General features: G+C 38.0%; 2 protein-coding genes across 6 annotated transcripts in view; both read right to left on the minus strand.

The window, feature by feature from the left end:
• The window catches only part of LOC127635868 (seizure protein 6-like), a 39,592-nt gene extending 34,902 nt beyond the window's left edge, over positions 1–4,690 (minus strand). Inside the window, exon 1 of the mRNA XM_052116128.1 lies at positions 4,438–4,690. Coding sequence (XP_051972088.1) covers positions 4,438–4,522 — 85 coding nt within the window. The 5' untranslated portion in view covers positions 4,523–4,690. The remainder of the gene's footprint in view (positions 1–4,437) is intronic.
• A 9,590-nt stretch (positions 4,691–14,280) lies between these two features.
• The window catches only part of LOC127636138 (unconventional myosin-XVIIIa-like), a 54,855-nt gene continuing 45,028 nt past the window's right edge, over positions 14,281–24,107 (minus strand). For all 5 annotated transcript variants that reach the window (XM_052116551.1, XM_052116550.1, XM_052116549.1 and 2 more), the window contains 9 exons: positions 23,605–23,751; positions 23,339–23,452; positions 22,541–22,657; positions 22,327–22,410; positions 22,048–22,185; positions 21,687–21,872; positions 21,271–21,410; positions 19,135–19,257; positions 14,281–15,226 (listed from right to left, as the gene is read on the minus strand). In XM_052116551.1, the coding sequence (XP_051972511.1) occupies positions 15,121–15,226; positions 19,135–19,257; positions 21,271–21,410; positions 21,687–21,872; positions 22,048–22,185; positions 22,327–22,410; positions 22,541–22,657; positions 23,339–23,452; positions 23,605–23,751 (1,155 nt within the window). In that variant the 3' untranslated portion in view covers positions 14,281–15,120. The remainder of the gene's footprint in view (positions 15,227–19,134; positions 19,258–21,270; positions 21,411–21,686; positions 21,873–22,047; positions 22,186–22,326; positions 22,411–22,540; positions 22,658–23,338; positions 23,453–23,604; positions 23,752–24,107) is intronic.

Raw genomic sequence — 24,107 nt, forward strand, 5'->3', positions numbered from 1 at the left:
TTATACATCTCAAAACGGGCCCTGAGAGTTTGGACTGTGAAGTGCGCGTGGTAAGCAGTCTTTCTATTGTTTTTATTTGACATATCTTTTGAGCCAAAGGGAGTGCACCTGAGAGAAGAACTTCAGAGAAAAGGAGGTCATAAAAAGTCAGTCGTATAATAATCATGGGACTTCAAGACTAAGACATACGTTTGTCAGTTTCCTTTATCTACTTTATTCTCTTTGCCACAATAACACATACGGCCAATGGAAGATGGGGAAAACCCTGTTTGATAACAGTCATTAATGCTTGCCATTCTGTTTGGTACTAATTACACCCTTCACCTTCAAGCTTTATTAATAGCATCGGTGCACTTACATTGGAAGTCTATGCGGCAATTCTTGCATATTGGCCCATAAACTGTTGTAAGTGCACAACTGCTTTTCCATTGTAACTGCATAGACTTTTCTGTGGCTATCGATGGCATGTCACAGATGCTGTTGATTGAGCTGGACTTGGATTTAAATAGGAATATTTCTGTAAAGAAAGTTTTTTTGACCCTGCTGTCTGATTCTTTCTCCTTTTACACAGTAGCACAAAAATCAGAGCTGAAGATTTTCAGCCTTTTTAAAGAATCTGTATTAGGTGTCAATGTATGTTTAGATAACATGAAGGAAATCCTATTCTTGTGCTGTTACTGAAAACATTCTGTGCTTTTTATGAATCTCGGGCAAAGGAAAACCATCAGGAAACTAAACAATGAAATGACACACATAACAAGAGGGGGATTAGGAGGCCAATTGACTTGTGGCATTTTAAAAGGTAAAATGTCTGTTTCTAATCTTCCCCTGTAATATTGCAATTTAACGACCCTTTGGTTGTAGGTATTTGGCATGTAAAGAGCCAAGGCTTCTGCTTTCAGGGGATCAGAGGGTATTAATGCCCAGAAAGTCAATGTTGCCACCCTTTAGTCTAAATGAAAACACTTAAAATCAATATATGCACTATCACAGCACGTTGATTCAACAAAGGGTTTTAAATGTGCTATTTTGAAGGGCTATTTTAGTGACTATCCCATCTGAGACATCTTGTGAAGTCAATTTCACGCTTTTAAGTGCCCACCAAAACATTCACTTGGAAAAGATGTACTATAATATATATGTTGCTTGCGAGAAAATTTGCTTTATTATGGCTACTTCTGAATGTCTGTCAATGAAGAAAGATGCTTTTTGGCAGCACGTCACAGAATCTACCAGCAGGGGCTAACTGGCACACGCTAACCACCCAAACCTTGATCCCCTGGTCTTGCCACATGCAGAATGATTTGATATGCATGGTTCCTCTCTCTTTTCTGAGTAAATGAGTTTTACTATAAATACCATCACCAGAGAAAAAAATTCTGATCTTTCAGTTACTGAGAGTTTCATAAAACATCATCATTGTGAGAAACAGCACAGAGCTGGTTGGTACAGTATGTCATTCCCACCTGTTGAGATCAGACACCATGGGGATATTAGGGAACATTCTGCCATAATGACTAATTTACAAGCCATAAAGTGACAAACAGCCAGACTAAAAATGTCAACCAGCCGTATCTGAATAGCCCTTTATGAAGCCAATCACAGGCGTTGAACATTTTCAGATCCCTCCCCTGGAACAAGGAGAATAAAAGGCAGAAATAAAAAACCCTCAGATTATTTCCATATTTCTGCAATTGAACAGCCAGAATATAAGCTTATGAATGTTGCAAACAATTATGAAAGGATCTGATACACAAACTTAAAAAAGCTTTGACCTGAGACTTGATACTTCTGCCTGAAATAGAAATGATATTTCCCTCAAGGAAATCACATTTTACAAGAGATTTTAATAAAAAAAATATTTTTTTACATACACATTGTACATTCCATGTACACTCCCTGTAAAGACTGCAAATCATAAACTGTAAATGTACCTTCTTAACAAAATGGTTTCTAAATTAGTAATGAAAAATGCAAAAGAAAGATACTTGTTGGAACATAGATGGTCAATAAAAATATACAAGCAGAAAGCAGCACTAAAATGGCATATTCATATTAGTTTCTAGTATGCATTGAAAACCCTAATAAGTTGACCAACTCTACTCAACTGATTGAGTAAACTCATTCCCTCGATTGAATTAAGTAATGCTCCACAACTTGTGTAATTAAGTTAACTTAATTTGGTGTTCAAATTGTAAATAGGAACCAAGGTTATTGGAAAAAACAAACTTTGTTTTAGCCACTACATATTTAACTTAAGGTAACTTAAGCAATTATGCTTAACTCAGATTTGCTATTTAAATGTTGGTGTTTTAATGTAATACTTTAAACTGATTGGACGCAAATTAAAGTAAAACAATAACACAGCTTAAATGATGAAGATGCTAACTGATTATTGTCCAATCATTCAATAAATGTATTTCTCCCCAGAAACGCATATGCCTTTACTTCAGTTGCACATAAACAAGGAGAACTGATATAAGTGTTAACAGGGTCCAATTTAACACAGGGACACAGATTACCCTGATGATGATATCACAAGGCAACGTTATAGTTGCAACAAAACAACATAAATTATACGGGGCCTGGGTAGCTCAGCGAGTAAAGATGCTGACTACCACCCCTGGAGTCGCGAGTTCGAATCCATGGTGTGCTGAGAAACTCCAGCCAGGTCTCCTAAGCAACCAAATTGGCCCAGTTGCTAGGGAGGATAGAGTCACATGGGGTAACCTCCATATGGTCGCGATTAGTGGTTCTCGCTCTCAATGTGGCACGTAGTAAGTTGTGCGTGGATCGCGGAGGGTAGCATGAGCCTCCACATGCTGGGAGTCCCTGCGGTGTCATGCACAATGAGCCACGTGATAAGATGCACAGATTGACGGTCTCAGAAGCGGAGGCAACTTGTCCTCTGCCACCCGAATTGAGGTGAGTAAATGTGCCACCATGAGAACCTACTAAGTAGTGGAATTGGGCCTTCCAAATTGGGAGAAAAGGGGATCAAATTAAATAATAATAATAAAAACAAAATCATAAATACTACAAAAGGGCTAAAAAACCTCTATGCATTCTAAAAAAATCAACAACAATTGAAATGCCCCGACATGTTCCTTTAGACCAAGAAAACATAATTAAATAATTTACAAGCACTGGGTACTCATCATAGCCTCAGTTTTGCACTTACAAACACTTAAAAACTTAGGTCTATGGATTTTGCCCAAAACTTGAAATTTTAAGTCATGTTTAATTAAAACAACTTTCTAGTAGATTTATCTAGTAATAACAACAAAAAGTCTATAGTGTGTTAAAACCCTCCTTTAATTTTGTGAGGAGATATTATTATTGTCCTTTGAGATATATTAAAAGAGTGCATAAAGGGTTTAATATAATACTAAAAAGGGCTACATAATGCTAGTTCATCTTTGCAATTCCAACTCTTGTAAGTGTGAAATAATCCACGAAATTAAACAGAATTTGTACTGATAAAGAAAAGGTCACAGGGTAGGTCAGGACAGGAGGGTTTTGCATCTCATCACAGCACAGCATATTGTCACCAGAAATGATGTGAATGAAACGAATGTAGCATTCTTTTAAAAACGTTAAATCTGTCGTGAATCCGTAAATGTTAAAATGAAAAGCAGAGATATATTAAACTCTTCAAAACAACACAACCGTGCAGGTTTCATAAACAGGTCTGTAAGGGACGGTGCTAATCTCATTTTAAAGGATTAATGCCATTATCTTCTGCTGCACGACTCTTAAAATGATTCAAATCAACTGATTCGATAAAAAGAATTGCCCGAATCAGCGTATAGGAAAAACCGAGTAACAAATCAAGTGCAAATATGCCAAAGCATAGCCTACTTGAGTTCCGTCTGCGCATTTGTTTATTTTTTTTATTAATTTGCAGTTTTTACGTTGCGTCTCGCTTTATTAGGCGCCTCATGACTGCATAAGCATCGCGTACTGAGACAGTGTGTCAAGTTAAAACTTTCACAAAACTTTTTAAAAAAATGTTCAACTTTGAAATACGCGTATCGAGACCTCTGCGACCAGTTCCATACCGTTGCGCTGCGTCTGCACCGTTTTTCTATTGTTTTTCTATGAAAACATGCACTAGACGGACGTCTTTGACAGTATTTTGAATGCTAGAACGCGTCCCGTGTGAACGACCCTGACTCGTCCACAACATTCTAGACTTCTGCTCAAGTTTCTGCAGCTATATTAGTCTAAATATATTTCTATTATAGTCAAAGAAATGACTGTTAACATCGAAATATATCATAATAGTCTCAATATGACTACATTTGAATTGATTTGACCAAAAACATGCTTGTGTGGAGCCAAATAAAACATTCGCTGCAAGTTAAACCACAGACAAACCAGACTATAACGTACAACAGGAATATAGATTTAGGGACTCAAAACAGAAATACTTACCCTGACAACGCGTGTGAATCAACGAAAAACTCAGAATCAGCAGCAGAAAGAGCGAGTTCGCTTGAAACACGATTCTTACGCGCATAATCAAAACACTAATCTGTCCGTGTGTTTCAATCGATGAGAATGACGCAAACGTCACATAAAATGTCCTTACGGTGTTGTAAGCTACAGTTCGTTGTGTTGCGGTTGGGCTACAAGCTTCTTTCCAACGGAATCGAGCAGAGCTCCGACAGTCACGCGGAGAGACGTTGAATCCTGGGCAGTTATAAGCGGATTGCTCGCTGTGGTGGTTCAGCACCACGGATAGCTCCCCTCGTCCTCAAACCAATCAACCTCAGTACTGCTGGAAACTTTGGACAGCAGCCTGGCGTTCATCCAGAAGCGCGTCAGAGAACAGCTTTTTACATCTCAGACTTGAGGAGAGATATGCTATCCTAATATAAAGAGCCTAAATGGAAATGCAGTGGCTAGGGGGTTCAATCCTGCATTCCTTCTGAGTTTAGTGTAACTTTAAATAAACAAACCTAAAGAAGATAATCAGGGTATTTTGGTTAACTTGAAATGGTAGCTACTGTATACAGTATTAGTAGAGGTTTGCAACTAAAAAAGCCCTGAAAATGATATTTGGACACTAATACTCCTTGCATTAGACAACATAATATCAAACCAGAGGGCGTTTATTTTTAAGATAGGTAACGCAAGCACACTTTTCTTTTTTACAAAATTAGTTTGTTGGGTTTTAAATTATACAATGTAAAACAATAGAAACTGTTTAAAATCTCTGTTTAAAATTAAGACAAAAGGTATTGGACTTTCCTGTTTGTCAAATTTTGTGAAACATCCACTAAAATTGCCTTGGGACCTGTTGGTTAAAAATGATCACACAAAAAATGGAATAGAAATTTGAGTTAGTTCTAAGAAAAGCTTTAGAATTATTATTTGCAGATGCCATTTGGTTTCATATTTTGTTATCCAATAAATTATATGCATTCATTTTTAAGTGTTAAATATGTGTCCAGATAATTTTTGGGGGCACTGTATTTCTGCAGGTTTGAGCAACCCTTTATGCATCACTTTTTTGGCTCAATTTACATCATGTACTCTGTATTGGGCCAGTGAGTTAATGCCTCTTTCTCATTGCTCAGACCTCCAGCCAGTGATTTCAGCTGCACAGCACTGCTGTTATAAAGCCGATTCAGCTAATGAAAATCATGGCCGTGAAATAGAATGACCACTGTGCCAAGGTAATGAAGAAATCTTCATCTTCACATGCACTACATTTTTATTTGGTATGCTGAATAAACAGCCATTTAGCTAATATTACTGAGAAGTAGAACGACATGGAGCGAGAGTTTAATGGCTGTTGTTATCAATTAAAATATTTATACTGAATAAACAATACAGTGGCCGTGAAGTGTAAAACAAAACAATAAATCTAAAAACACAACAGCAAATCCAAAGACAAAACAGCAATTCAGAAAACACAACAGCAATTCAATCGAAACGCAAAGGGTAGGTACCATAGCCATCAAAATCTATGCCAAAAGGTCACTGACTGAAAAAGTGAGTGTTTTCTCTCTCTGGAAAACAGTAACAGGAAACTTTATAATACAGAGAATAAAAACAGCAAGCGGGAAAATTTAGCTTTAGGTACAGTGTTCATCTATGGTCTCATGGTTCATCTAGTGTGTAAGAGACTGTTTTAATGTCCACAAATTGCACTAAAACGTTGGTGGCATCCACGCCTTCAATTTGCATGTTCTATCTTAAAAAAAAATAAAAAACACGGTGGTTTATTTTATTTATAAATGTTCCGGTTGCTGTCAGTTGATACATCTTCAATTATGTCTACTGATATGAATACAGTATTCAATTATTTTAGTAAAGATGTCATTTTTAAATTACAAAAGTTGTAGTAGGCTGCCAGTGGTGTGAATGATTAAAGTATTGTTTTTTTTTATTGGTTTTCATTTTTATTATTTTTATTTAAAAAATAATTGAATAATGTACATGTACAATTCCACATCCTGGGAAAATCTCACCTAGAGTAAATCAGTATATCTAATAGCAGCCTTCTACAACCTTTACAATATGAATATAATCTTGGTAAAATTTCAGCTATTTATTTCTAAAATAATTGAAACTATACTCATAATTGGACATGCTGGCTTCAAATGTAGAAAGTGAGCCATCAAGCCGGCAGTCTACTGCAATATTTGGAATGGGAAAATGCTTTTTTAATAACAGTTTTTGTTACGTTAGAATATCCAAGTCAATTGAATGAATGCTTGGACACTGACGTTTTAGCGCAGTTTGTGGAGTTTTTAGACGGTCCATTACACACCAGACGAACGTCGTACCTAAAACATTTCCTGCTTGGTGTTTTTGCTCTCTGTGTTATAAAGTGTCCCATTACTGTTTTACTGAGTGACAAACAACTCACAATTTTCAGTAATTGAGCATTTGGAATGAATTATGAAATTATTGTGGGCAGAGAACCAGTCCTGAGGAAAGGACAAGGGCTCATCCACACAGCCAATCAGGCGAGAAGCTATTGCACAAACTCTTTCCATTTCGATTGAACTGCTTTTGTGTTTTCTTATTTGCTGTTGTATTTTCTTACTTGTTGTTTTGTTTCTGTATTTGGTGTTGTTTTCTGGTTTGCTCTTTTGTTTTCGGATTTGCCGTTGTGTTTATAGATTTGATGTTTTGTTCCGCAATTCACGGCCACCATAGTACATAATTAAGCAAACAATTATAGGAAGGCAAATTAATAAGGAAACAATGTTATTCTAATTAATCATGTTTTTAATTCTTTTACTAGTTACCTAATCTGATGTTATATATATATATATATATAATAAAAATAAAATAAAATAAAAAAATCAATGTATCCTTGTATATACATTGAATCCAAGGTCCAGGCTCCTCAGATACCAGATTTTTTTTTTATCTCTATAAACTGACGTCATGGTCTCCCTCTGCTCTGCTAAATTAGCCTGTCTTTCTTAAAATATTTCCGCTCTCAGAACTCGACAGCCCTGCCTCCACTGATTAAGTCTTTCTGTCTGCAGGAGCCATCTGGCAGAGAAAAACCTCTCTCCCATCAAAACACATTGTATTATCAATTTACATTACAATTGAACACATGAGTGTGTCTAAATGACAGAGCCTCAGCTGTGCACTCAAAAAAATTATGAACTTTCACTACTGTCAGATTTACTGAATTCTCCCTTATTACTAAAATAATGCATGTAACAAGTTACTTCCTGTTCCGTTTGCTGCCAGGATGCTGCAGGAGTCTGTGTTTGTAGCTTGCTAGCCTGATTAGCATTGCTTATTCTTGCTTATTCACGTTAATCATTTTATCCTATGCCATTTTAACTTGTGCTTTATTTTATTCTTCTTTTCTACTGTTTCAGCTGTATTTTATTGCACGCACCTCTTTTTTCTTTTCTTTTTTCCTGCTTCTCTACATCTCATGTCACGGCTGCTTGCATTCATTTTCTCCACTGTGTTTTACATGGATTATTGCATCAATCTCAAATATCTGCTGATTAGGAACCACATTGATCTCAAACCCTCGCCACTCAAGAACAACCACAACAACAAACAATTGCGGTATGTCATGGCATCCGCTCACGTTATTTCTTCCTGCATTGCATGCCACATGTTTACTATAGCTTCTTCCGTCAGCAGTGAGGGATTCAAATATGATAAATGCAAGGAATTAGTCAGGCTGACAGAAGTTTTATGAGTTAGAGACACACATCCGAATGCTAGTGGAGGTCAGTGAGAAAAAGAAGCTGGTAGATAGTGTTTTGGATTCGGGTAGTACAGTGAGCAACACACACACACTTTGGTTCTGGCTGTAGAGCCTCTGCAGCAGGGCATTTGGGTGATGTCTTGGCGGCATATTCGCTCAGGCAGTGGCACCATTCTCCCATTCCTGTTAGGGTTTTCAATCGATTCTCCCCACTCAGTGATGCACCCACTGAGAATAATGTTGAAAGAGCCTTAATAATTGGTGATTCTATTGTAAGGAACGTGGAAATAGAGACTCCATCCACCATTGTTAAATGCATTTCTGGGGCTCGAGCATCTGACATCAGATCAAAAAGTGCTGGCTAATGCTAAGTATAGATTTTCGAAAATCGCTTTTCATGTCGGCATTAACGATGTCTGGCTTCGCCAGTTGGAGATCACTAGATATCATTTTAATTTTTGTGAACTTGTAAAAACGATGTCAGACACTGTTATATACTCTGGCCCCCTATCTGCTCGTCGTGATGACAAGGTTTATAGTAGATTAGTGTCACTGAATGGCTGGAAGTCTGAGTGGTGTCCGAAGTATAGGATAGGATTTATAGACATTTGGCAGAGTTTTTGGGGCAGACATGACCTGCTAAAGAGAGGCAGACTCCATCTATCCAGGGAAGGTGTCTCTCTCCTCTCTAGTAATTTGGCTCATAGTCTTAATAGTGACAGTATTTGACTAACTGGGGCCCAGGTCAGGAAGCAGACAAACTGGTTAAACCAAACATCTGCTAGCTGCCTTGAGATGTCACACAGGTCACATAAACTACAACACATAGAGACGCATAGGTATCACCTAGATGTCATATAGAGACTGTGTCTGTTCCCCGAACTACCAAACACAAAACTCTCACTTAATCTTTTAGAAAAAATGTGATTGAGGTCAAACTTAAAAAAACGAAAACGAAAATATTTAAGATAAACAGCATATAAAGGTAGGGCTACTAAACATTAGATCTCTTTCTACCAAAGCACTAATTGTAAATTAAATTATTACAGATCATAGTTTGGATGTGCTCTGTTTGACTGAAATCTGGCTTAAACCGTATGAATATATTAGTTTAAATGGATCTACTCCCCAAGGTTATTGTTATAAACATGAGCCTCACCTGAAGGGTTGAGGAGGAGGTGTTGATGCAATTTACAGTGAAATTTTATGTGTTACTCAGAGGACAGGATATAAGTCTTTTGAACAAAAAATCCTTAATGTGACACCTTCAGATAAAAATAAAAAATCTCTGTCATCTTTTGCCCTTGCTATAGATCACCCAGGCCATACTCTGGTTTCCTTGGTGAATTTGCAAATTTTCTATCAGATCTAGTAGTTAATGTAGATAGAGCTTTAATTGTTGGTGACTTCAACATTCACATAGATAATGAAAATGATACATTGGGATTAGCATTTATCATGCATGGAAAGATAGTGTCTGTAGCTACAGACATGCACCAAAAGCTGCCAGGTCATCATATTTTTGCAAATTCATAGAACATAACCACAACAATCCTAGGTGTTTATTCAGTACTGTGGCTAAATTAGTTAGGAATAAAGCATATATGGTTAGCAACCAGATATTCTTCACAGCACAATAGTAATGACTTCATGAATTTCTTTACTGATAAAATTGAAATAATCAGAAATAAAATTGGAACTATGCAATCAACTGTCACAGCACCTCAGAAAACAGTGTTCCATAATTTTCCTCATGAGCAACTGCAATCCTGCCATAGGTCTTGAAGAGCTAACAAAAAGTATAAACAAAATCAAAAGCCACAACATGTGTGTTCGATCAAATACCAACTAAGCACTTAAAAGAGGTACTTTCTGTCATCTCAGAGCCTCTTCTTAATATTATTAACTCCACGATATCCTTGTGACTTGTCCCAAGAAACTTTAAAATGGCAGTTATGAAACTGCTTACTAGCCACAGGTTGATACTGGAGATTTGACTAATTACAGACCGATTTCAAATCTACCATTTATGTCAAAAATACAAGAAAAGATAGTGTCCTCCCAACTATATTCATTTATACAGAGAAATGGTATATATGAACAAATTCAATCAGGATTTAGGCCCCATCACAGTACAGAGACTGCACTTATCAGAGTTACAAATGACTTGCTCTTATCATCTGATCGTAGCTGCACTTCTCTTCTAGTGCTTTTAGATCTTAGTGCTGCCTTCGACACGATAGATCATTACATTCTCTTGAATAGGCTGGACAATTATGTTGGCATTAGTGGACTTGCATTAGTTGGTTTAGGCTCTATGTATTAGTCCGCTGCCACTTTGTATGTGTAAATGAGGAATTGTCAAATCAAACAAAAGTTAAGTATGGAGTGCCACAGGGATCAGTTTTAGGGCCTCTGCTTTTCTCTAATACATGCTTCCCCTAGAAGATATCATCAGGAATCATGGAATAAGTTTCCATTGCTATGCCGAAGATACCCAACTTTATAGTTCTTCTAAACCCAATGAAAAGTCACAATTTTCTAAATTAGCAGAGAGTATCAATGAAATCAAAGCTTGAATGGCCAGAAATTTCCTTCTATTCAATTCTGACAAAACAGAGGTACTAATTATTGAACCAAAAAAAAAATAAAAAAAAAAGCCACAAAAATATCATTTGACTCTTGATGGATTTAGTGTTTCATTGGTTCTACACCGAAGAACTTAGGTGTAATATTTGATACCGGTCTGTCCTTTTTTAGAACAGCATTCTTCCACCTTTTATCACCCAATTTTATAATCATTACATTGGCTAACTGTTAAATTTCATATTAATTTAAAAATTCTGTTAACTACATAGAAAGCTTTGAATGATCTAGCTCCACAGTACTTAAGTGACCTTCTGACACGCTATATTCCATCACGTTCATTATGATCACAAAATTCTGGCTTGTTAATAATTGCAAGAATATCAAAATCCACAAAAGGAGGTAGATCCTTTTCATATTTGGCTCCTAAATTATGGATTAGTCTTCCTAACACTGCTCAGGATGCAGACACACTTAGTTTAAGTCCAGACTAAAGACTCAACTATTTAGCCAGGCATACACCTAATTTATCCATCAATTCACAATAAGGCTGTTTAAGTTAGGTCTGCCTGAACCAGAAAAATCTATCATGATCTATAACTCTGCATAACATTGAATGGCGTCTACGGTAATATTATTCTGTTTTATGTTTTATTGACGATATTATTATCGTCCCCTGTCTGTCTTGTGTTTTGTGTATTTTCTTTGTGTGAGCACATGGGTTTAGTGACCGCCATGTGCCTCAACTATGGAGGTTGTTTCCTTGCCACTGTATGTGCCCACAGCCACGGAGGCTGTTGACCTGCCCCTACAAGTACCCACGACCACGGAGGTCGTTCACTGGCCACTGACTCTCCTCACAGCGACAGAAGCCGTTCCCCTGTTCATGTCGGCCTTCACAGCCACGGAGGCTGCACCCCTGTTACTGCCTGTCCTCACAGCCATGGAGGCTGTTCCCCAGTCCATATCGGTCGACACAGCTGCGGAGGCCATTACCCTGTCGAGGCCATTGTCCACGGCCACAGAGGCTGTTCCCCAGCCGTGACCAGCGCCCACACCTGAGTCGTCCATGGCTCCTGTCCCCTGAAAAGCTCCCTCTTGAACCCTGTCCAGTGGTTGCTGTTCAATTCACTGTCCCCTCTGCCCTGAGGCCTTCTTCCAGGCCTCCGGACCTGTGATTTCATATTGTCAGGCTGGGTTTCTGTCTGACGGGACCATGGTTTATCGTCCCCCGTCTGTCTTGTGCACGTTCTTTGTGTGAGCCGTGCGCTGCGGTATGCGCACTCCCCATGTAGCCTTATTATTTCCTTTCAGCGGTGTGTGAGCTGAGCTCAGTTATGTGTACCAGAACAAACGGAATCCAGGAAAGTCACATATTTAAGTCTTACCTGAACTCTCTCTCTTCATTTACTTTCATGACATTTTACATCATGCCTTACACCTGTGTGCTTTATAGACTATCTGCTGAGATTGTATCAGCATGACATCTGTAATGTTTTTGCACAAAAGACTTTTGTTGTTGTTGTTGTTTAAACACCTCAGGAGGAAGCAGTTAAAATCTATAACTCTCAAGTTTAAATCAGGATTTAGTTGCATCTGAGAGCATACTCACACACCAGTGAATATTTCTAAGGCCAAATACATTATTCATCAGGCAAGAACAAACATTACTCTGTTTGCATGTAGGGGTGGTAATATTAATATTCATGAGGCTGGGACTGAAGCTTGGACTGCTAACAAGTCATTTTAACAGGAAACCAGTAGTTGATATGACACTTCAAGCAGTGACATCCGTGTGCAGTGCTATACTTAATCTAAAACTATATGAGAGAGAATATTGCAAATTTTTGTACAATTATATCATTTTTTCTTTTTATGTAAAGCTAAATTGTGTTTACAATCTCTGAAAAATGGTTACAATACAGTTACAATTACAGGTACAATACCTAAAATATAAAAATGTCCTTAGACATTTACACAAACAATATTTTTTTACGACATTTTAACATACATTAACTTCTTAGCCAGTTGCCAGAACTGCAATTATCTCAGGACAATGACAATATTTTCTACATCCACCTGCACTTAACTATTCTTACCGATACATTTTGGTATTGAATGAATTCTAAGCATACTTATAATACACATTTATATTGCTTCCTCTTGGATTTGAACATATGTCACCCATATAAGAGCATCAGAGTATCTGTTCTACTAAGGAACTCTGGAATTAAATGTGCAACAATCTTTTTTGTGTTTAAGCGGTTTAAAGTTCTAAAACATAAAAAAAAAAAGAAAACGTAATATATTTAGTTGGGAATAATTCTTTGACATATTGCAAAGAGCACACATGTGTCTGTATCAGTCCTGCGGTCATAAACAAAGCTGTTTAAGAACGATTAGTTGCTTTTTGTAATGAATCCTGATCCCTTTTATGTTCATCTCAACGGCAACATTAGTCAGCAGATGACAGATATTTCTTAAATTTCAACAAGCTCCAAACGGGAATTACACAGCAGGAAGATCAGATTATATTAAGGGGATAATAAAGTAAATTTATATTGACTTTGTCTGACATTGGCCACATTAAAAGGCCATTAGCCAAAGCAGGAGACATCCATCCTGATCCCAGAGAGGGACATGTTAATTGGCTTCAGGACTGGAATGAAAAGCAGAGAGCAATAGACTTGTGTGAGTAAGTGATGACAGAATTGACATTTTTGGGTGAACTATCCCTTTAATGCATCATATTTAAGCTTGTTAATTTCTCCTTCTTAATGTGAATAATTAGGTTATTGTCTTTGAAGAGTCCAGAAAACAGTTATAGGACAGTATCCCAGCCATTGTTTGTTTGGCAATTTTCCATCAAAGTGGAAATGATACAAGCAAAGCATATATAAACCAGAACACAACAGTCTCTTCACACTGTGAGGCCCTAGCCTAGACTGAGCCTAGACTGTGCATCCCTCCATCAGTGGCCACTCCCTGCTGAGAGACTGGAGACAACAGTCAGATCTAATTAAACCCATCAGGTTGATTATAGGCTAAATAGCTGTCAGAAGTAGGACCAAACTGATGACCAAGACTGCTGTATGATCTGTGCTTCACAGCACAAAATTAGCTAAATTAAACTAAGCAGGCAGGATTACAAGCCAACCACTCTGGAAGAGGGACACCATAAGCCACTTCCAGATAGAAAATTACATTCATACCATTTATGAGACCTGTAGGTCTAACTTTTTCTTGTGATGAAAATTACATCAATGAAGAAGGATCAAAAGAGAGTGGAGAGAAATGCAGAGCTGGGGAGGCACAAGGAACGGTTTGAAAGCCGTATTAGCTTGATATGATTTTATGGCTTAGACCACAGTGACACTGGGTAAGAAATTTAATCAATTTCAAGTTACATTATCAATAATGATACTTTAACCTGTCTTTAGCTCTGCTAAAAACCACATAGAATAAACCACAACCATGAAAACTGATTAGCATTTTTTTTTATTTACAGTAAAACTATTGTAAAACTCTTTTTTGTATAGATATTGCTCTTTTATACATTTTTGCATTTTACTGCATAAGCCACTGCACAGATAAAAGTACCTTGTTTGTATGTATTTCCATAATAAAATACTTAATTCTAATTTAGTGCATAGAAAAATGGGAAAACACACATACAGTAGCAGACACACCACACACACAGACTCTGACACGTTGTCAGAAATAATTCGATTCCCATAAATTATCAATATGCTGTATTTTGGCTGTAAGTTAAATTATATAGTTATAAAGGGATAATGTCATTAAGGCTCAACACGATGCATCCCATATTAAAATAAACTCAAATAGGGATTTAGGATCGTACATCCTTCTGTTCTGTAAACCAGTGCTAGATTAACAATCAACAGCTCAAAAGAAAATTAATAAAAGAAAGACACAAAGGAAAGAAAGATAAACCCTCAATTTCATTAACTCCAAACTAAAGCAGTGTTATACATTTCCCTGAAGCCAGGAAAAAGATCTAAAAAAAAACAGATACGCTAATCAAACAAAATAAACATAGATTTGATTAAAAATCACATTCTTTTACACAATATATAACTTCATATTTCTTAGAGGGACTGTTGATTGAGACACGTGAGGTCTAAATAAATACATTCGCAGCTGCAGAAAAGATGTAGAAAATACTCAATCACATTGCTGATGAAGAGAGAGAGAGAGAGAGAGAGAGAGAGAAGGGGGGTTGGGGGGTTGAGCTGTAGCTCAAACATGGCCCATAAATAAGAGGTAAATGGAGGCACTTTTCAGTGCTTATGAGCAGCAGATGATATCTACGCTGTGCTTTCTGAAGGCTGGGCATCACCATCACTGTCTTTAATGATAGCATGTCCTTTCTCCAGTCCAGCACTGTCTTCATCACGTTGCACTGAGTGTGATCTGTAGAGAAGGAAAATGTAAACACCTTCAGTGCAGATCTGTCATTTACGAGAGGCCAAATGGGCACAAAACCATGCATGGATTGAGGCAGGGCAAAGGCCATGAGTGTATGTCCTTGACTGTTACAAACACCAACGCTTTAAACCAGTTTTGCAGAAAATAAATAATAATTCACGGTTTCCCCTAACCATAATATTTGTCTAAGATCTGTCTCTACATAATAATTTTGTTGGATTGACAAAGCCAACATACTGTTATTCTTCAACAGGGGTAGCCAACCCTGCTCCTGTAGAGGTACCTTCTTGCAGAGTTCAGCTCCAACACACCTGTAATTTTCAAGTGACCCTGAAGACCTCGATTAGCTGGTTCAAAGCCCATTGTACAAAGGTGCCTAAAATTGTTCCTGGCAGGCAGCAGAGGCCCTGATCCCACCCCCATCCACAATCCTAATCATATACAGTAGAGCCTGTAATGCTGAGTAGCCTGCTCGGAACAACTCGGGCACCTTTCTCCAATAGCGTGGTTCAAGTGTTTTTGATTAGGGTTGGATCTAAAGTCTGACGAAGGTAGGAGGAGCAAGGTTGGCTACCCTGGTTCTACAAACTTGTTTGAAGTTTTTTTTTTTTTTTAATCCCTAAACTGAGACCACTCTAACTCTTGCTAGAGCTTTCAAGCTACATACACCAAACTTAGTACAGACCTTCAAAAGTTTCTGGACTAGTGTGCTATATCTTTTCTAACTGATAGGACTTCGGTTTTCACATAGAGGCCTATTATCAAAAATAGGAAAAATCGAATTGACCGAATATTCATTATGATACATCTAAACATATCATGCATCTCAACCTATCTCAAAAACTTTCAGAAACCTTTCTGTTTGCCATAAATTTCTGCAGAATAATCTGACAAACCTCAAGTAGCATCACTAAAGCTCCAGAACATTTGTGTATGAGTTAACTGTGGCTAACCTTGATTTTATTTTGTTCCTGGAATAACAACCCTATCTAACAAACAGTCCTCACCGTATTCTAACACCCAACCCTAACCCTAACCTTTCTACCCCTAAAATCAGAAGGAAATGATTGGTTGATATGTATGTTGTTAAAGTCCCAACCTCAGCCCTAATACTGATCCTAACCTAGCCCTAAAATCTGACTGATTGTTAGCAATGTTGTTCCAGGACCAACAAGAATGTTGCTCCAGGAACATGTCCAACAGGTTGAAATCATGGTTAGAATTAGTTTTCCGTTTTCCGGCACATGTTTGAATCTGTCTGCATCATTGTTCTAAACACGCAACAATGCACTAAGTCAAGCATGCTTTTCCACCCAACAACAAAATGTATGCCACTAGATTTCATGTCCTCAAGGACATTATTCATGTTTAAACATTGTTGAGAGTTTTGGAGAAATTTATAAAGTAACTTCTGCACAATAAAACAAAGCAGGCATTTAGAGAAAAGCTTTTTTCATCAGCCCTCACACCATCCAGGGTCATGCAATTACGGAGTTAGAATTTCCACACCTTCCATCCACCATCACCTGTATATAATCCTTCTCTATCAGGCTTGAAGAGATACTTCATCACAAGGCTGTCCACCTTCTTCTTTTGCTTCTTCATTTCTTATTTGCTGGGGGGTCGTTTCCTCAGAAAGGCCGTTTGGATCACCCTCAGAGGCTTTCTGTGCAGGTGCTCTCTTCATGCTGTTTGAGCTACTATAGGAAATGGTTGATGCAGAACTGGAAGATGATTCTAAATCCAATTCTGACTTTGAAGATCCAGACTCTTGAGATTCTCTCTTCTGTCTGGATTCTTTCTTATCTTTCTTTCTGGAGTACTGGTGTGCATGACCCTCATTGGATGAGCTGTTGGATTCTGAGCATCTACTTCTTCTTCCTGGTGCTGCTGTTTTGGAGCTAAAGGAACTGTAAGAGCTTCCACAATATCCAGAATCAACAGCAGAACTAGAAGCAGAGCGTCTCAGACTTGACCCAAATTATTGACGCTCCTCCTGTCTTCATACGAGTCCTCCAGGCTGCAACACTTAAATTTGGCTTGAAGCTCAGGACTTCGTTGATTTTTCCAGATCGGGGTCAAAATAGTTCCGGTGGCTCACAGGTTTAAAATCAGTAGCATCCAACGGGTTCTCCGTGGAGCACAGTTGGGCTGGGATGCACAGACTATGGCCAAGCAAGCAAGAACTATATGCGTAGTTGCTCAACATCATTATCATTGTCATTGTGATCTTTCAAACCATCACCAAACTCGCTAAGCCGTGTACTACGGGACAAAGATATTAAAGAGCTAATGCTTGCGCTGCCAGGACTACTGCTTCTAGATCGCTTGCTGGTGCTCGCTGGTCCATAATCGCTGAGGTTATCATCCATCCAGGAGGTACTACGCCTCAAACTGAAGCTGCTCAAACCGGACTGAGCATCATCATCCTGGTCCAACCCTGGACGGCTGGAAGCTTTGCTCGAGACCACGGAAGACACAGTAGACTCCTTATCGAATTCCGGACTGCTCTTTGTCCAGTGCCTTTCCTGGCCCTGCTGGTGGCCTCAGAATAGACCTGGGAGATCACAGAACCTCGGTTATCCAGATCTTCACCAGTCTGAGGCCTGTCGGTTGATTTGCTCCTAGCTTTACGCAGCGACACTCGGTCAGGCATGTCTGACTGATCCCGCAAGGTACTGAATAGTCCAACTCCAGTCCTTTTGTTGGGATCGTTTCCTGTAGCTAAGCGAGCTCATCACAGAAACTGGGCAGCTCTCATCTGATTCTTTCGTTACTTCATCATTCCCCTCTTTTCCCTCCCTCCCTTCATTGATATCTTTCACAAGTGTATTAGCAACATTGGGGTGTCTGAGATGGACAAAAAAAAATCCAACACAAAAACAGCAGCAGAATTTGAGATGATCAATGCATGAAACAGGATGATACACCGTGACAGAGATAAACATGAATTTCCAAGAATGAAAGACATTTGAGAGGTAATTTAGGAGCACATTTTACACCAAACCCAGGATAAAAGGATTAAACTCCTAATGGCAGGAGGTAGGTTTCGTAACAGCTTTATGCAAATACTGGTATGAAACAGCACCATAAATGCATCACACAGTGAGATATGGTCATGAATCCAACACCATCAAATACTGTCTTGTCACAGAAGCACTTCTCACAGATGGGCATTCTCACAGATGGGCATCTCCATCTGTAAGAAGTGTTTCTGAGCTCAAGACTATGCTTTAGATGTTACTCTAGTAAATCACACCAGTAGCAGCCCTCATGTTCTTCAGTAAATTTAGTCAAAAAAGCCTCCTGCACCATTTGAATGATTGTTCAATCAGCTCTGAACAGAGACCTCTGAGGAATGGTTCTGTTCTTAATTGTACATCAGCACTTTTGGAACGCTGTTTGTCCAATCATATTAGAGGGCCGCAACTAACTGTTGTATTATATGGTGGTTTAATACTCTAACACTCCTCGAAGTGCATAAGTTAATGAAGAAAAGACATGGATAATTATCTCTGAACAAATGCATTTTACTATATTTGCACATTTGTGGACAAAAATTCTAGTGGATTTTGTATACTGGACCCTTTCTACGAAATTAAACCAAAGGTTGGATGATTGGACATTACTTGAGTAAACAAAAAGGCTAGGACTGTGGCTAAGGTCTGGCAACATGTTGGTTATCTACTGATTGTCAGTATTAGGGTTAGCCTGTTATATACTGTATTACGAATAATTTATAATTTCACAATAAAAACGTAAACAGAATGATTTAATATATCCAGCCCCGGGGGCCTTGTAACATGATATAATGAGATATTTATACTGTGTGTATATATATATATATATACACACACAGTATAAATATATATATAAATGAGCTTCATACTGACCTGCAGGTCTTCTGACTTCCATCAGCAGTGAGCGTCTTGGTGGATCCCTTGCTCTTGGAGAGCAATGACTTCACCCCATCCACACGGTCTTCCAATTCAGAGTCCATATCTGATTCATCGCCACTGCCAACAAAATCATTTCAATCAGATTGGTTAGTTGTTACTGCCACAACAACAAATTGTTTCACTGCAAAAATATGTGAGAAAACTATTTCAATCCACATATATCAAATTTAAAAAGTCACACCCATACCAACTGTTCCTCAACAATGGCCCATGTCATATCACTCCTGTAAGTATTTTCAGTTTTTACAATGGATATCAGGCATATTGGTCAGACTCGATGAATAAATAAGTTGAATGAGTTTTGAGGAAATATGAGAAAGCATATTTACCTCCAAAACTCTGCTAAATGCCTTATATGCATGTAAGTGAACTTAAGCACAAGCATAAATCTAACTGTGCTTGCATAAACATGTACATAGAGCAATGGCTTTAGGCTGCAGATGTCATTGGAGAAATTTAACTTGCTATCATACAAGTAAAACTCTGTATTAGACGCTAATTGACTACGACAATCTGCTTCTATTGGTTAAATTTTGCAGTTCTACCCTGTTACAGCAATCATCTGAATGCAGCGGACTCACCCCTCCTTCTCTGCCCACTTCCATTCAGTTACTCAAACAAAAACACATACTGTATAATATACAACAACAACAACACAAACTGGCAGGCACAATTCAGCAACAAAATGCACTAGAAATTCAATGAGCTCTAGCTAAATCATAATTCGCTCTGGAAAGTGGAAATTTTGCGCATTACATCAGATTTTCAACAACACACTAACCATTGGGATTCATTTAAAGGGATGCTTCACCCAAAAAAAAAAATCTGGTATCATTTAGTCACCCTTATGCAGGGTTGGGAGGGTTACTTTTGAAATGTATTCCACTACAGATTACATAATACATGCTGAAAAATGTAATTTGTAACGTATTCTCAAGGTCAGTAGTGTATTCGAAATACTTTGGATTAATTCTTCAGCACTTTTTTTTTACTTGTCTTGACTATAAAAACTAATTGATCTTGTTTTAAGGATTTTTAGATATTTTTACAGGAAAACAATACAAAAAGTTATTATCAAGAATACGATTTTTGCCCTAATATCAAAGGTCTTACTAGAAAAAAAATGTATGATCCAAGGTGAGCTTTCTTAATAAAAAAATATGATTGTGCCTGGTAACATGTGCATGTAAAATGGCAAGAAATAGCATTTTAGCTTAGCATAAAGCTAACAATTTACACAAGATTTATTTCTATTTCTTCTACTCCAAACTTATTTCAAACTTACTTCTCTGTCTGCTCGTATGAATGTAACACATCATAAGAAAGTGTTTCACCACTGTTCAAATGCACTTTGGATCACATCATTTATATGTATAAATGTTTCCATCTGAAAGGACTAAATATTAAATGAAACAAATGACAATAAAATGCAAAGTAATCTCTTCAATAATCAAAATACTTTTTGAATGTAACTGTTTTCTAATTACCGATTATTTAAACTGTAACTGTAGTGGAATACAGTTACTTGTATTTTGTATTTTAAATACGTAATCCAGCTTTATGATTTGATTTTATGAAATTATGATTTTAGGTGAACTATCCCTTTAAGATTTTTCAGTTTTTCGCATTTGAATGAGTTTATCTGAAAATGAGAGATTCTGATGTTACATTTCAGGTGGTTTGTCTCACCACAGTTTACATGCAACAACATTTTCATCTTGTAAAATAAATTAAATAGAATGATGAACTCAAACCAGCTACAGGTGAGAAACAAAACTTGTGTATTATCCTCACTTTTTGTTCTTTATGTTCTGATACTTTGTCACCATGCCTTGTAAACTGCATAAAATAAAAAAGGAAACATAGGAAAAGAATAGAGGAAATCTGGAAAAAAAATCTGGAAACTTTTCAAAGAAGAAAGTGTAAAATATGGAGATGGTGAAAATAACGAAAGAACTGGAGAAGAAATTGTGACATGCATTGGTCATCTTTATCAGCTCCTGAGAAATAACAAAAGAAATGTTGTCACAGGAACAGTTGTCTGGAGAATAGGCTAATCCATCCTCGTACCTGTTGATGAGGTCATCGTCATCATCCGTTTCCATTTCATCCTCCATAGCGGTTTGCAGGTCACCAATACGCTTAAAGGCCAACTTCAGATCTGCCTGTAAGCTCTGATTGGCTGCTTCCAAGCTTTCAATGTCCATTTCCTGTTCAAGAGTCAAGCAGTCAAAGTTTTGAACATTTACTATGGGTTTGCTATAGTAACGCCCAATAACAGTTTTAGCTTGTAGATGTGTTTTGGCTATTATTTTTAAAATACAAATTACCATAGTTCAGAACCATGTGTTTACTTATGATCTTAATACACATCCCACTGTTTAAGCACCCATGAAAATGGGACTTTTGTAGCATTTAGTTACTTTCTAACAGCTTTGATGTCATCTATGTGCTAGTGCACTCATAAAAGGAGCTCTGACAATCACCAGCTCATGTTTTTTGCGGCTAGCTTCAGCCTCTTTCTTGGAAAGTTCTGTTATCTCCTCCTTTATGTCTCGGATCTGACGCTGCATGCGCTTGTTCTGATCCTTCTCCCAGTTCTCGCTGGCAACACGCTGATCTCGTTCCTCAGTCATTTTTTCCAGGTTCTCCTTCAGCCGTGTTACAAGAGACTGGAGGACAAACGTGGACAGATTGGAGAAACCCAAGGACAAGCACTCAGGAAAGCACAATAAAGATGGACAGAATCACAGTGACACTATCTTTATGGGGCTTTAGGTATTGAGGTATGATGTAATTGTGTCACATGCATGTCTTGCTATGGATGAATCAAACTCCTACGCATACCTCCAGGTGTTTGGTCTGGGTTCTCTCATATTCTAGTTTTGTCTCAAGCTCACGGATTTTGGCTTCTTGTCGACTGACAAGTGATTTCTCCACCATGGACTGCTCCTGAAATTCAAGCTGTGACTGCAAGGAGTGGAGCTGTCATTAAAAAGAAAAAAGCATAGGTCACACTGAGGATCTGAAGAGCACTATTTGTGTGGCACAAGAAGTTGCTGCCTAAACATAGAGTTCACTATGGAGATGCTCTGTTAGTGTATTTGTTTGGGAGATTTATGGTACCTTGTCCTGTATCTCTTGTTTTTCCTTCAAAGCCTCTTCCAGCTGGGTCTGCAGGTCACTGATCTGTGCCAGATCTCTTGTAGACTACACACACACACACACACACACACACACACACACACACACACACACACACACACACACACAGATTTATTTTAGCTCTACATCTGTGCTTATGTGTCTATTCGATGTGGCAATCAGGAAGTGAGTTCACTTGAGCTACTGCAGCTTTGTGTTTCTTCAACAGTTCGTTCATGTCCTCCTGATCTTCCTCAAAGCGAGACTGCAGATCATTCTTCTCTCTCTGTAGACGACTCACCTGCTCCTCAAGCTGAGAAAGACAAAACAGACCGTGCTGGAGACCCAAGGATGTAACCAAGTGTAGAGACATTAATCATGTCTAAAAACACATAAATGACACCTAGATGACACAAACTAAACTTTCCCATGATGGAGCCACATTGTTGCAGTGCTTTAACAACTACGCTTCTGCCATTTTAGAATAAAAACCAGAATAGTACTAAAATACTGTAATTACACACAGTAATTGCATATTTCTGGCTGAGGCAGTGACAAGGAGATTACATCCCTAAACTCTCCTATTGGACATCATCGCCTCTTCCTCACAGTAAATCAAAACAACTGTATCATTTAATTATATAACATATTTCTGAAGTCCTGAAGCTGCCTGTAGAGAAATGAAGTGTAAGCAGAGGAGAGTACGGATATGCTGCATGTTATTTCTTGGGTAATCAAACATCTAGGTTGAATCACAATTTGTTTACATTTACCAAGTACCAAGTAGAAATTGCACTACGGATTGCATGAAATTGCAATAAAGTATGTACTGCACATACTATAACTGTTCAATAAATGGAGGAACTATTCTGTAGTCTGAAAATGTGGACTGATATCCTACAGAAGCATGAGTGGATGATGAAGGGACAGGAATTAGCAAGCGATTGAAGAAGTGTTTGGTTCATGGAGGAGAGTGACACAGAGATTGACTCACAGACATCTTTGATTTAGTGATGTCATCCATCTGGATATGAAGGTCTTCGATCTCCAGCTCCATAGACTTGCGTGATTTAACTGCGGCTGCACAGGCAAACTCCGACTCCTCCAACTAAAACCAGAGGAACAGGAGAGGAATTCACATGTGCACAGAACCACATATACTGTGTCCACAAGTTCTTTTTAAAATTCAGCTGTTGTGACTGATCTACTGATCCTGTGCAGAGCAGTTAGTGCAATTTCTAAACTACTGTGAGATTCTACCTTATGTTTGAGTGTGGCAATCTCTCTTTTGCTGGGCACGTTACTCTTCAGGTGGTCCAGCATGATCTGAGCATCAGCCAGCAGAACCTTTGTTCGCTTCAGGTCCTTTCTGAGATGCTTCTCTGTCTCAACGTCCCTTTGACCAACCTGCAATTCAGTTTTCAAAAAGCCATATAAACATGCAGGAACAAGAACAAACACATATCGGCATCAGAACAACACACCATCATGATGAGTTGTTTTGTGTTATTTTGTGTTATATAGCATTGTGTTATGATTTTTTGAGAGTTATTTTTTTTTGTGTTGTACGTTGTCTGCTATATTGTCTTTTGTAGTGTTGTGTATATTATATTGTGCCATGCAATACGCTAAATTGTGTGTTGTGTGATGATGTTATGTTGTGTAGTATTTTGCACTGTCTGTTATATTGTGTTGGCAGTATAATGTTATATTGTTGTTATAGTTTGTTGAGCGTAAGTGTTGTGTGATGTGTGTTTTATTGT

The sequence above is a fragment of the Xyrauchen texanus genome, chromosome 43 (genome assembly GCF_025860055.1).
Source record: "Xyrauchen texanus isolate HMW12.3.18 chromosome 43, RBS_HiC_50CHRs, whole genome shotgun sequence".
In the NCBI taxonomy this organism is placed as follows: domain Eukaryota; kingdom Metazoa; phylum Chordata; class Actinopteri; order Cypriniformes; family Catostomidae; genus Xyrauchen; species Xyrauchen texanus.